General features: G+C 46.4%; 1 protein-coding gene across 1 annotated transcript in view; it reads right to left on the bottom strand.

Annotated features, from left to right (window-relative positions):
* The window catches only part of PRKG1 (protein kinase cGMP-dependent 1), an 850812-nt gene extending 839964 nt beyond the window's left edge, over nt 1-10848 (bottom strand). The window contains exon 1 of the mRNA XM_077350392.1: nt 10583-10848. Within this exon, the coding sequence (XP_077206507.1) occupies nt 10583-10848 (266 nt within the window). The remainder of the gene's footprint in view (nt 1-10582) is intronic.
* Nucleotides 10849-13635: the final 2787 nt, after the last annotated feature.

The raw sequence follows: 13635 nt of genomic DNA, 5'->3' as shown, positions 1-13635 counted from the left end.
GTGGGCCCTCAAGGTGTCCCAGTAAGGACCCCAGCAGCCACATTCTGTACCAGCTGCAGTTTCCAGGTCAAGGGTAGGTCAGCATAAGAGCGAGTTACAGAAGTCCAGTCTAGAGGTGACCACCGTAGCTAAACAGTCTGGGGGAATGTAAGGCACTATTAGCCTCACTTGGCAAAGAATGTAGAAAGTTGTGTGGGCTACTCCTGTGATTTGAGCCGCCATAGAAAGGGAGACATCCAAGATCACTCCCAAGTTCCTGGCAGTGGGCATGATGTTAAGTTGTGCCTCAGTCAGGGTGAGTAGGCGCACTTCCTGTCCTGCCACTTTCTTGCTCAGCCACATGACATCCTTCTAAGAGGGGTTGAGTTTCAGGTGACTCTGCTCTAACCATCCAGCAACAGCTTCCAAACATCTGGTGAATCTCCATGAAGAGGGAGTTCAGGTGGCTGAGTGTCATTCACATATTGGTTACAACCTAGCCCATTACTCTGGACCAGCGGTGCCAGAGGGTACATTAAGATGTTAAATAACATGGGGGAGTTGATAGGGAAATGATAAATCCTCCCCCACAGCCCAGTTCTAGAAAAGGGAGCACGGCCATTGAAGGGCTGCCCCCCAAATTCCAGCGGCTAGGCAGTGAGCCAACAACTCATGATTGATCACATCAAATGTGGCCTGCGAAGAAAGAAGAAAGAAGAGTTGGTTCTTATACGCTGCGTTTCTCTACCCAAAAGTTTCAAAGTGGCTTACATTCATCTTCCCTTTCCCACAACCGATACTCTGTGAGGTAGCACCTTTAAGACCAACAAAGGAAGAGTGCGTGCACTCAAAAGCTCACGCCCTGAATAAATCTTTGTTGGTCTTAAAGGTGCTACTGGACTATGATTTTTTTTGTTTTTGACATTACTCTGTCCAGATTCTCTGAGTTCCTTCCATACTTGTAGAGGTGTCTTAAAGGTAAAGGTATCCCCTGTGCAAGCACCGAGTCATGTCTGACCCTTGGGGTGATGTCCTCTAGCGTTTACATGGCAGACTCAATACCGGGTGGTTTGCCATTCTCTTCCCCAGTCATTACCGTTTAACCCCCAACAAGCTGGGTACTCATTTTACCCCCCTCGTTAGGATGGAAGGCTGAGTCAACCTTGAGCTGGCTGCTGGGATTGAACTCACAGCCTCAGGGGCAGATAGCATGTCGCTACCTTACTACTCTGTGCCACAAGAAGCTCATAAGAGGTGTCTTAGCACTTTGCTATTAGATCTCTTAGAGCTACTGTGCTGGGGTGTTCCAGTGAACATAGAAACTAAAACAGCTATTTCTTTAGCATAAGAACGAAAGACAAGAGGAGAGTTTTCTTATGTTCAGGCTATTCTACAGAGGATTTGAGCCAAACTGGAAATGGGACACATTCCCAGTGACAAGTGTTTAGAGTACATGTCTCTGATCACATGTAACATCAGAAAAGAAAAGATAAAGCAAGGAATAAAGAAGTAAGGAGACCCTATGAGGTGTGACTATTAGTGTGTCGCATTAGGACCAGGAACTTCTTGTTGTCCAGCCAACTTACAGCAACTTACAGCCAACTTACGGCAACCTTGTCGGTTTTTCAAGAGACATTCAGAGGTGGTTTGCCATTGCCCGCCTCTGCATAGGGACGCAGTATTTCCTTGATACTCTCCCATTCAAATACTGACAAGGTCCAACTCTGTGTAGTTTCTCTGACCAGAGATACCAGAGTTCAAATATCTCTTTAGCCATAAAAATCCACTTGAGATCTTGGGCACCTTACACTCAGCCTGAGTTATGTCACAAAGTGATTTGTTTTATTTATTTATCTCTCAAATTTATATCCCACCATTTCCTGGAGGGCGGGAAAAGAGTGCTGTTGCAGCAGGAGGGATAAAAATGTGATCATGACCAAACTAAACAATTTATCACAGTATTGTGCTGCCAAAGGAATGTTAGTGTGCCACAAGAAATAAATTTGAAGTAATTATAAAATTAAAGCCTCTCAAGGCATCTCACCACACATGCTTCCTACTGCATGATTTGCTGTACTTTTTTCAATTTAGATGGAGAACCCACTATATATATGTGCATAAAGTCAAGATTAGGATACCTTTTTTACTGGTTCATAAGAATGAGGGAAAATATCATACTTTTGTATGAACAAAAGAATATATTTTTTCATAGAGCAAGTAGTTGATCTTTGGAATTTAGTGTCTCATTGCGTGATAACACCCAACGCATAACATAGTAAAAAAGAATTCAAGGGCATGCAGCTTGTCCAGCACATGTAATGAAACTCAAAATGTATCTGACAGTTGCAAATAATTTTCATAGTTTAGTTGCATTCTTCACATAATCTGCATGTTATTTCCAATAATGTCATGAATTCTAAACTACATTTGTTGGCAAGATATATTTTATGCTCTGTCGTACTCCAGTAACAACATAAAACCAGATCCATTACTTTAAAAACTTGCAATACGGAATAAAAAAAACTTATAGAACCTAAAAAACAATGAATATAGACTCTTTCCAATATTCTTCCTTTCTAACTATTAAATTTTTTTTGGACTTTACATTCATACTTCTCTACAGTTCTGAGATCAAACAAGGAGTCTCAACAAGAGTTTTGAAAACAAAGGTGCCTGATATAATGAGTTAGACCACTGTGCTATCAAGGTGAGTGTTGTCTACTCTGAATGGCTGTAGTTCTCTAGTTGACTACAGTTGGTTATAGTTCTCTGTTATGCACGGTGTCTACCCCTGCTTTCACCATGCATGTCCGTAGGTTCTCCTTGTTGTTCTGCATTGATTTTCCTCCCTACTGTGCTTTCGGGTCACTGTTCCTCTGGTTTTCTGAAAGTACTTTTCTGCCATTTTTTTCCTTGTTCCATTTCCAAGCCAAGGGTAATTCAAAAATGTGCAGATTCCCTTGGATTCCCCCCACCCTTTTCTTGCCTCTCAAAGGCAACCCCCCCCCCACATCAGGGTCATTCAACCCACCCTTTATCTTTCACCATATTGCCCCTTAATCAGTGTACAGGCTCCATTTTCCTCTCATTTTAAATTTATTTTATTTTTACAAGTGGTATGAGTTTGGCAATATAAAACTATTGCTAGTCTCAGATCACTGAATTTTTAAAAATTAAAATGATGGAGGAAGTTTGAAAAGAACTGTGTTATGCTTAGTTTCCTGCTGGTATTGACTTGACAAGCAGATTAGAGAGGAGGCAAATGGCAGCATCTCCAGTGCAAAAAACAAAACAAAACAATTAGTGCTGCATGCAAACAAAAGGGGGGGGCTCATTAGATTAGAATGAAATTGGCATGTGACGTGAAGAGAAAGAGAGAAAATGGGATGGGAAGCCTAAAACGTTGAAAACATTTTTTCCTTTAATGTTTTAGTGAATAAAGTTTTGGGGGGACAATTCTGGCAGACTTTGGTAGCCTAGCATTAAAATGGCAGCTGAGCCACATGAAACTTCTGAAACTGCCAAACTTATGAATTGCTTGGGATCAATCCATTTGACGGACAAAGGGCAATCAGGACAGGCTCTAAAAAACTGCTGAGATCACGACTAGTGTGCAGGATCTAATTAAAAAATCATAAAGAGGGAACCACACAAATTTACAAGGCAGGACATCAGCGAAAATACCCCCCCCCAATTATTTTTAATTTAGTGGGACACACACATATATGTTGCCTATGATCACAGCTTGCAATCCCAGTGTCAGTGGGTTCTCCTGTGTGTTCTGTACATCCAACATGTCACCCCATATTATGAGCTCCTGTGACTCTCTCCTATTTTTTAAAGTGCCTGATAACCCTGCAGAGAATCCCCTAGTGTGTGGCAAAATGGCAAACTGGGCTTCTCAGCTGCTTGTAAGATTCAAAAGTAGTCTGGTCAGTTTCAACATTGAGGTTTCTCCCTTTGATTGCATTCTGTTCCATTTCATTCAGCAAACTAACACAGAAATGCATGTGCAAGACCTGAGCCCTGAGGATTTGAATGGAAGGCTCTTGCTGGATGCTACTGCGCAGCTGTGATAGGACAACTATGTTTCTTTTTTAAAAAAAATATCTGGACACCACTACACACATGTCACAAGTGACACTCCATCCTGAATTTTTAAAATCTGGGTCTTTTTATTGTACCTCCAGAATAAAGAGTTGTTGTCAATGGTGTTTCATCAGACTGGAGGGAGGTGAGTAGCGGGGTACCTCAGGGCTCGGTGCTCGGCCCGGTACTCTTTAACATATTTATTAATGATCTAGATGAGGGGGTGGAGGGGCTACTCGTCAAGTTTGCAGATGACACCAAATTGGGAGGACTGGCAAATACTCCAGAAGATAGAGACAGAGTTCGACGAGATCTGAACACAATGGGAAAATGAGAACAAGATGCAATTTAATAAAGGTAAGTGTAAAGTTCTGCATCTGGGTCAGAAAAATGAAAAGCATGCCTACGGGATGGGGGATACGCTTCTAGGTAACACTGTGTGTGAACGAGACCTTGGGGTACTTGCGGATTGTAAACTAAATATGAGCAGGCAGTGTGATGCAGCGATAAAAAAGGCAAATGCCATTTGGGGCTGTATCAACAGGGGCATCACATCAAAATCACAAGATGTCATAGTCCCATTGTATACGGCACTGGTCAGACCACGCCTGGAGTACTGTGTGCAGTTCTGGAGGCCTCGCTTCAAGAAGGACGTAGATAAAATTGAAAAGGTACAGCGGATGATCTGGGGTCAAGGGACCAAGCCCTATGAAGATAGGTTGAGGGACTTGGGAATGTTCAGGAGAAAAGGAGGTTGAGAGGGGACATGATAGCCCCCTTTAAGTATTTGAAAGGTTGTCATTTGGAGGAGGGCAGGATGCTGTTCCCATTGGCTACAGAGGAAAGGACATGCAGTAATGGGTTTAAACTACAAGTACAACGATATAGGCTAGATATCAGGGGGAAAAATTCACAGTCAGAGTAGTTCAGCCGTGGAATAGGCTGCCTAAGGAGGTAGTGAGCTCCCCCTCACTGGCAGTCTTCAAGCAAAGGTTGGATATACACTTTTCTTGGATGCTTTAGGATGCTTTGGGCTGATCCTGCGTTGAGCAGGGGGTTGGACTAGATGGCCTGTATGGCCCCTTCCAACTCTATGATTCTATGATTCTATAAATACACTGGAGGGAGAATAATGGTATATAAATTCAGGCACTGAATCCAAAGTCAGAATAAAAGGCTTACTGTTCTAAAAATCTGCATTACGATGTGCATGTATTTTGGACCTATGATGAAGTCTTTCATATCCCCTACTATTGGTGATGCTCGTGATTGAATTTAGGGCTTTCTATGTGCAAAACAGATGCCCTACCACTAAGCCACCATCCCAACCCAAACCTGGAAACTTCCATTGCTGATTTAATGAAATACATGAATATCAATGGCTATTAATGGATAGTTGGTTTGCATCTGAATGTACTCTACACTTGATTACCTGAGTCTATACTTACTAATGCATACCTGAATACAAGAACTGGCTCCACTGAAAACGCTATGCTCTGGTGTTTTCTCTGTTCGACAGTATTAAGTGGCAAAGAAGATTGGGCATAGTATTACTGAGACCATCAGATTGATCAGGTTTTGCATGCTGCAGAGAAGCTTCAACAAGGAAACATTTTGTTTCATTTCAGAAGCAATTTCTATGAAGTTGAGATCAAAAGAACAGAGGAAGCTCCACTATCTGAGCATCTTTCCCTGAACCATAAATGGACATGTCAGCGTCTCTGCCAGCACCTTAAATGGGCAGTTATGATACGGACCGAATGTCAGATCCTCTCCTATTATTGGATTCAGATGCCATGTTACAGTTTTCAAATTATCTGTCCGAATATGTACGATGCATTGCCCACGGGTCTCCAAATGATTCAGCAATACATTTGTGCACAGAGGGAGGAAGAGGACTACTATTTCAATAATTTAATTACCTCCTTGAAAAATACCATGAACTTTCCATGTCAGTTTTGGTCTCATTCTTTAGGAGTGGAAATAGTCCAAGAAACATTTTACATAAACGGCATCAACATGCAAATCTAGACAATATAACACAAAGTTGTGAATCGATTCGTATATTTGTTGTGCTATAAGAAAAAGTGCTTTGCATTTCAAATGGGCAGCTGTGTGAATTTGTTAAAATAATGAGACTTGTGACTCAGTAAAGATGAACCGATTTATCCAGAGCTGAAGCTCCCTTTCTCCAATGCTAGTCCAATCCTGCTTGCCATTGATAAGTCTCTGTCCAAGAGCTCACAGCATTAGCAGTTATCTCAGAAATCATAACTCTTTTGGTAAAAGCCATGTTTGCCTATTGCAGAAGTAGTGCTGGGGGCAGGCACCAGTTTTCTGAAAGTGACCCGCAATCAGGATAAACAACTTTTTGTTCCCCATTCCAGCTTATAATTGGAAATGAAATATTTGTGCTATATATTTATATGCTGTGTAGCAATTAGAGAGGTCCAGGTGGCACAGCTTCCCTAAGACTACCCTTAAAGAAGAAACTGTAACTTGAGCAGCTGCCATTATTCATAATAATTCAGGCTATGTATTCTGCTACACGCACTCCATAGATCCGCCCCGATGCTATGTATTAGTATTATTTATATCAACTTTTAGCAAAGGACCTAGCAATATACCCTTCCCAGTCTTGCTGAAGAATGCTTATTCCCCTTTATTTACTTCATGGGCCCCACAGAATGCTCAAACAAGCATGTTTAAGATTCCAGCAATAGTTTTCATTGCATGCAGCAATAAATACATAACTTTGTATATCGGATGGTCATGCCGCTCATAGGACAAAAGAGGATGGGGAGGAAGCTGACTGAAGTATTGTTAATAAAGATATTCTGTTCCTTTAAATGTTCTGGTGCATCTCTCCCACCCTCAATTCCAACCATTACTATCTCCATATATTATACTTGTCATAACTCCCTGCTACAGTGAGTCAGTGTGCCGAAAATAAACTTCATGGCTTCTATTCGAAAGTCCAAATGTTGAGCAAAAAGAAAGAGTTTGCCCTCTGTCCTAGTGAAAACCAGCCGGAGGAGGAAGTTGGGACTTATTACTTGCAATGAATGTGCTCCCAACAGAGTAAGTGCTCCCAACAGAACGTTACGTGAAAAATATGCGCTCCCAACGTCTGATTGAACTGATAAATCTATCTCTGTGAACTGAGACTTGCTCTCCATCCACACTGCAGTTTCCCAGTTTGGGAAATAAGTGGGGGAGGGAGGGAGGGAGGAGTATGGCATCCACTGCCTTGCGAAACCTCTTTCAAAGACGATTTCCAGTGGGAATATCAGGCTCATGGAACCCCTCACTTAAAATCCTATATTTACAAAGCCAGCATAATTTTAATGCAAGACTTACAGTGCTCTCTTTCAAACAACTCTCTGTTTTAGACTTTCAAAATTCAGAAAATAACACCAGTCATTAAAGCAGACTTTATTTTTTTTAAGCCACCAAAAGGTGAAATGTTAGCCAAATAGTCAGTGCATCTATTTTTTTTTCAAAAAGCCTCTAATGAACTGCATGTGTGAAAGAAGCAGACAATCCCACCCCCACCCCCAAAATTCCAGGAGTTTGAGAGAGGAGGAAGACACCAGAAGCAGAAATAACCTAAGGAACAGCACCAAAGCCACACACACACATATTCAGGCCACAGTTGACACAGCAAGGAAGCCAATTTTTAATCATACCCTTCTGGCTTCCTTGCATGGGATCTGTCTGTAACACAGTTTTATAGATACGAATTGGATTCACCGGGCGACTGCGCTGCTCCTGTCCCTTCTCCCCAAAGTAACAACTCTTCAGTGTTTCACATTCAGCCAGCTTCATCCACTTCTCTGTGGTCCTCACACTCACCCACCCACTGCAAAATTGGCTCTCCTTCCCATTCAGCAGCTGAGGCTAAATCCTACTTTCAGTTTTACTGATAGGCTTTGTTGAAGAAGCATTTCTTTCAGGGGTTGGCAATACCAAATACAAACAGCATGGTCTTTTGCTTAATTGTTTTGCTTTAAAGCCCTTTTGATAGTTGGACAATATTTTTTAAAAAAACATTGTTTACAATAAATCTGGGTACGTTCTCTTCCTCCATTCTTCCCGTTTTCTCCAACGCACACAGAACGGCCTCCTCCAAGATGGCACCCACTGCAAGGTTGGTATCAATCAACTAAAAATAAAACAGACTCTTCTCCTCTTCAGACAAATTGCTTTGTGGGCAAATCTAGCCCAATTCATGATTAAGCATCTCAATTGGGGAGAGGGGGGCAGAGATGCTAGGAAACATACTAAAGGCAATAAAGTATAAGGCTACATATATGGCTACCAACCTCCAAGTAGGGCCTGAAGATCTCCTTGAATTACAGTGCAACTACAGAGGTCTGTTACTCCAGGGGAGTGGCTGTTCAGGAGGGAGGACCCTATGTTTTTATTATTTATTAAATTCATTTGTACCCTGCCTTTGTCCCCAGTGAGTACCCAAATTGCCCTATGCTGTTCTCCTATTTATCCTCACAACAACCCTCTGAGGTAGGCTAGGCTGAGAAAATGAGAAGCAGCAGCAGCAGAAATGTTTAACCTGCCGGCCCCCAAAAGTTCAGGGCAGGTAGTAACGTTTATAAAAACAGTAAAACAATATTTAATATGTTAAAGCATTCTACAACATGACTGGCCCAAGGTTGCCCAGTGGGATTCCATGGCACAAGTGGGGATTAGAGCCCAGGTCTCCAAGATACTAGTCTTAACCATTATACCATTCAGGTCCACGCTACCCCAATCCTGCCGTTCTCGGGCCCCTCCCCCAAATCTCTAGGAATTTCCCAGCCCCGAGATGGCAACCCATTATTACATTGGCAACATGCTATAGCAGTAATTTACAACTAGATTTTCCTGTGCGGACCAAACAATCCCAAGGTGAATGATTGCTCTAGCATCACCATATCCAGTGACGGGTGGGCATTGCCACCACGAGGAACCATCACCACCATCATCACTGAGGACAACGGGGGAACTAACCACAACTCTCCTCCAAGTCAGTGGGGCTGACTTGAAAAAGGGAGACTTCATCAGAGCTACAGAGCAGGCCTTGAAGCAGTGGCACTCCCGATTTCTCCTGCCAGCCTGCATCGCCATGGGAACCACAGATCAACATTTCCCCCGAGAGCCGCGCTAGGGCACCAGAAAAGGGCCCATAGCCACCCAGGGGCCACTTGGAAACCGCTCCGAGGCCCTTGTTCTAGAGCAGGCACCGAGCTGAAGATCAGTCACAATCAGAGTTCAGCCGGAGGAGAAGGGAGGGGGGACTTTCCTACAAACTTTTCTCTGGACTTCGGGGGGAAAGGTGGGGGCGGGAAGCCTCTTCCCATGCCAAACTTTCACGCCCGCCGCGTGCCTGGCACGTCTCTCTCTTTCTGTCTCTCTCATCAGCATCTCCCCCCTTCCTCCCCACCCCCAGGTCCGATCGTTCAAACTCGGCTGGGAAGAAACAGCTGATGACGAACACGGAGGAGGAAAAGGCGGCGGTGGCGGCGAGGGGGGTGGGTTGCGGTAGGGCGGGAGGGAGACGCAGTTTAATGGGATATTCAATATCCTGCAACATGCATTTTGAGCTCTGCACTTCCAGCGACTTAAAAGCTCATAATGCGCACTGCACTTCCTCTTGCTAATGTCCACAGGGGGTTTAATGCTGGGGCCGATCGATGGGGCTTCTCTGGTGTCCGGGACTCTTTTTTTTTTTTTTTTTGTAAAAAGCCGCCGCCAGGCTGGGGAAGGAGGGGCAGAAGCAAGAGGGTTTGGGGGGAGATGGAGGGAGGGAAGACGAGGGCGTCGGGCTTTTGAACCCGAGGCTGTCTCTCCTGCTCTTCTCTGTCTCTCCCCCGCCTCCCATCCTCAAGATTTCCCACTCTACATCTCTCCCCCCCCTCCCGTTGTGGGAAGCAGCAGCCTTTAAGGGCAAAAGGAGGACGGGCACAGCGGCCTCGGCTGAGGAGACTGAGCATGCCCGGCCGTCCAGGCATGCTCCGCAAAAATAGTAGGGCAGCGAAAACTGCCAAATGATAGGAAGCGAGCGGATCCGCACCCCGCGAGCCGCGACGGTTTTCGAAAGGAAGGCCCCGGAGGCTGGGGGAGGGGCGCCAAAGAGCCGTCAGAACTCCTACAGAAACTTTGCTAAGCACGATCCGGATGGAGCCCCTAAGCGGGTTGGAATCGGTTCCGCCTCCCCCCACCCCCGACCCTCCAGTGCAGCTCCAAGTCAGCACGTGATGGGCTGGGTCGAAAGATCCGCTCGCCCCTCGCCGGGTCCTCCTCGGCGAACTTGACCCGCTAAGCCGGGCGGGGTGCGTGCGCGTCTTGGAAGGGGTCCCACACGCAGCCACGCGCCCTCGCCCCCGGCTCCGCGCCACACTCCGCCGCAGCCCACCAGCTTGAGGGAGTTGGGGGGCCTGCCTGAGCCCCCCCCCCAAGAGTCACACGCGAGCCCCCCTTCCGTCTCCCCCCCCCCGTCCGGTTCCGCTCCTACCTCTCGGCTTTGGTGAATTTGCGAAACGCCTGGCGCAGATCGTGGAAGGAGCGGTAGGTCTGGGGCTCGGCGGAGATGCCCTGCGCCCGGGTGGTGCGCGGTCCGATGTGGGTGGTGGGCGCGGGCAGCACCGACTGACACTTGTGCAGCTTCCTCTTCAGCTCCTGGATCTCCTCGTCCTTCTCCGACAGGCGCTGCTCCAGCTCCTTGATGCGCTCGTCCTTCAGCAGGAGCAGCTGGGCGAAGTCCCCTTCCAGCTCGCTCATGGTGCCCACCGCGCGGCGCGTCCAACTTTCTTAGCCCGGAGGAGCCGCGGGAGCGAAGCGGCGGCGACCCGGGCGAGCGCGGAGTGAATGGAGCCTCTAAGAGAGAGAGAGAGGGAGAGGGAGAGAGAGAGAGGAGGGGAAAAAAGTAAGTCCGAGGCGGTGGGGAGAGATCTGCTGTCACTAATGGGTGGTGGTGAGCGGCTTTCTTCGATCCACTTACTGCTGAATGGGCTGTAAATGGAGGCAGGCAGGCAGGATGGAGGAGGCTGAGATCACTGGAGGTTGAGTGCTAATCGCCCAGCCTCTCCCGGGACCCGGCGATTATCTTTCATTGAGAAAGCAATTAGAGCCACCCTCCTGCTCCTCCTGCCCTTGATACTGATCGGGTTTGGTGGGGAAGAGGCCGGGTAGAGTCGACTCTCCTGCCGTCGCCCCCCCCCCCAAAAAAAAAACCCCACAAAAAACTCCTGTGCTAAGTGGTGCGGGGAGTGGGGGGATACTTTTGCTGCTTTTCAAGATGTGATCCTCAAAATAGTTACAGTGGCCGTGTGGCCTTAAGGGCGGTGCAGTTCCGGTAACCAGAACCTAAGACTTTGGAGGTGGGGAGGGTGATAAAATTAGATGACCTTCATCCCAAATTGGTTTGAATGTTTTGAGTCATAACCCACAAAGATCGATGCTTCCTTCCCCTTAGTGTGTCTGCCGCTCAAGCGTTCCAAGTGTTTTCATGCAGTCTCGGGAACTGCTACACAACAGCCTGGCAATGTAAGCCAGTGTTATCTGCAGGGAGTGGGCAGCCGATGAGCACTGGCTGTTTGCCTAGCTGGAAAGAGTAAGAAGAGCCCTGTTGGATCAAGCTGATGCTCCAGTGCCTCCTTTTGAAGAGTTATGAAATGCCGTTTCCTGGAGGCCCAGAAGATAACCTACCATTAGGCCATGAAAACAGAATGTCTACAGCAGCTGTCCCCAACCCCCAGTCCAGGGACCAGTCCGTGGATCAGTCAGTACTGGGCCGCGGCTCCTCCGCCCCAGCTGCTGCCTCGGGGGCTGCCCTGTCACTCTGCCACTGGCTCACCTTTGGTGCTGTCCGGCGGCCACCATGCCTGGGGCTCCCCCTCAGCATGGCACTGCGCAGGTGCTGCTGGCAGCACCCCCCAGTGGGCGGCGGAAAGTCAGGGGTGCCAGTGGGAAAGCAAGCGCAGCAGGGGCTCAGGTGGCGGTGGTGACATCCCTTGGCAAAAGACTGCCCCCCCCCCCGGGTCTCAGTAAGATTGTCAAGCATTGACCGGTCCCTGGTGATAAAAAGGTTGGGGACCACTGGTCTACAGGATATGTTACATGAAGGTTTATAGCCTCTGAAGTTCCATTACATGAAGCCACCTTATTCTGAGTTGGACCACTGGTCCATATTGTCTATTCTGATTGGCAGCAAGGTCTCAGGCATTTCCAGGGTCTTTGCATGGCCTGTTCTTTTTAACTGGACATGCTGGGGACTGAACCTGGAACCATCTGCATCCAAAGCCATGCTCTTCTACTGACCTATAGTTGTTAGATCCATGCTCCATGGATTTGTCCAATGATTTTTTTAAAGCCCTCTGAGCTATGACTCTTCACCACATCATGGGGAAGCGAGTTCCGTAGGTTAACTACATGCCGTGTGAAATGCTGCTTCTTGGTAACTGTCTTGAATTTACAGCCAACCATTTTTGATTTGGGGGTGATTCCAAGCTCTTGGGTTATGAGAGGAGAAAAATCTCTGTTCTTCCAAGACTATTCCTAACCGGTCCCACCACACCCAGTTAGTAATCCGTAAGTAAACTTTATCCTTGTTGGGAAGATGCTTCCGCCACATGTGGTTTCCATTTCTACACTGTTTTTCACTCCATTTTGAGATAGGGCAAGGAGGGTTACAAATGCAGGCAGTAGTGGCAGTTTCATTTTCCAACCTTGTCATTAATTCCAGCACTGAATTTTCTTCTTTCACTGTCATTGCCCACCAAATTGATGCTTTCGGCAGGTGTCCACCCCGCTCCAGGCTTTCTTGCCCATTCAGAGCCCATCCACGGTGATCCGGAGTGTTTGGCACAGTGCACAGGACTCTACAGTTCCCGTGTGTGTGTCACTTTGCAATTCAGTCTCATTTGCTATCGTGGAATGATTTCGTGCCATTTGGAGAGATCCTTCTGGAGTTCTTCAGTCTGCTTTGGATTTCGTCATCCTGAATAATTTGGCGGTGTCCACTTGGCAACTTCACCGCTCTCTACAAACTCCAAAATCATTTATGAATGTTAAAGCTGCGGTTTCCTCCCCAGCTCTGCTTCTGCTTCCTGTTCTCTGAGCACCTGAGATCATTACTGACTTTACTGGGGTGACATTTGAATCAAAGACTTGCCAGCTTGCAGTCAGCCAGTGCTACACACTAATCCGTTTCTAATAACCAAGGGTGACCTTTGTGTGGATCAAAAAATCCACAGAATGGGTGCTCTCTTGGCTGCAACATATACTTCTCCAACCTCTTGAACTCTCAGGTTTGCAAAAAAAAAATCTATGTAAAACATAGGTTTGTTAGCCTCCTGCTAACAGAAGAGCAAGATTTGAGTTCAGTAGCACCATAAAGACCAACAAGATTTCCTTGTTACAAACTTTCAAGAGCCAAAGCTCCCTTCCTTCCTGGAGATCTTATTGGTCTTGAAGGTGCTACTGGGTTTGGATTTGCTATGAACCAATACAGCTACTCACCTCAAACCCCCTGCCAATATTTTTGTCTGTTTATTTTCTTGTATTTCT

Source organism: Paroedura picta, chromosome 8, assembly GCF_049243985.1.
Source record: "Paroedura picta isolate Pp20150507F chromosome 8, Ppicta_v3.0, whole genome shotgun sequence".
In the NCBI taxonomy this organism is placed as follows: domain Eukaryota; kingdom Metazoa; phylum Chordata; class Lepidosauria; order Squamata; family Gekkonidae; genus Paroedura; species Paroedura picta.
The sequence above is the reverse complement of the archived record's forward strand: the minus strand, read 5'-3'. Positions and strand labels throughout refer to the sequence as shown.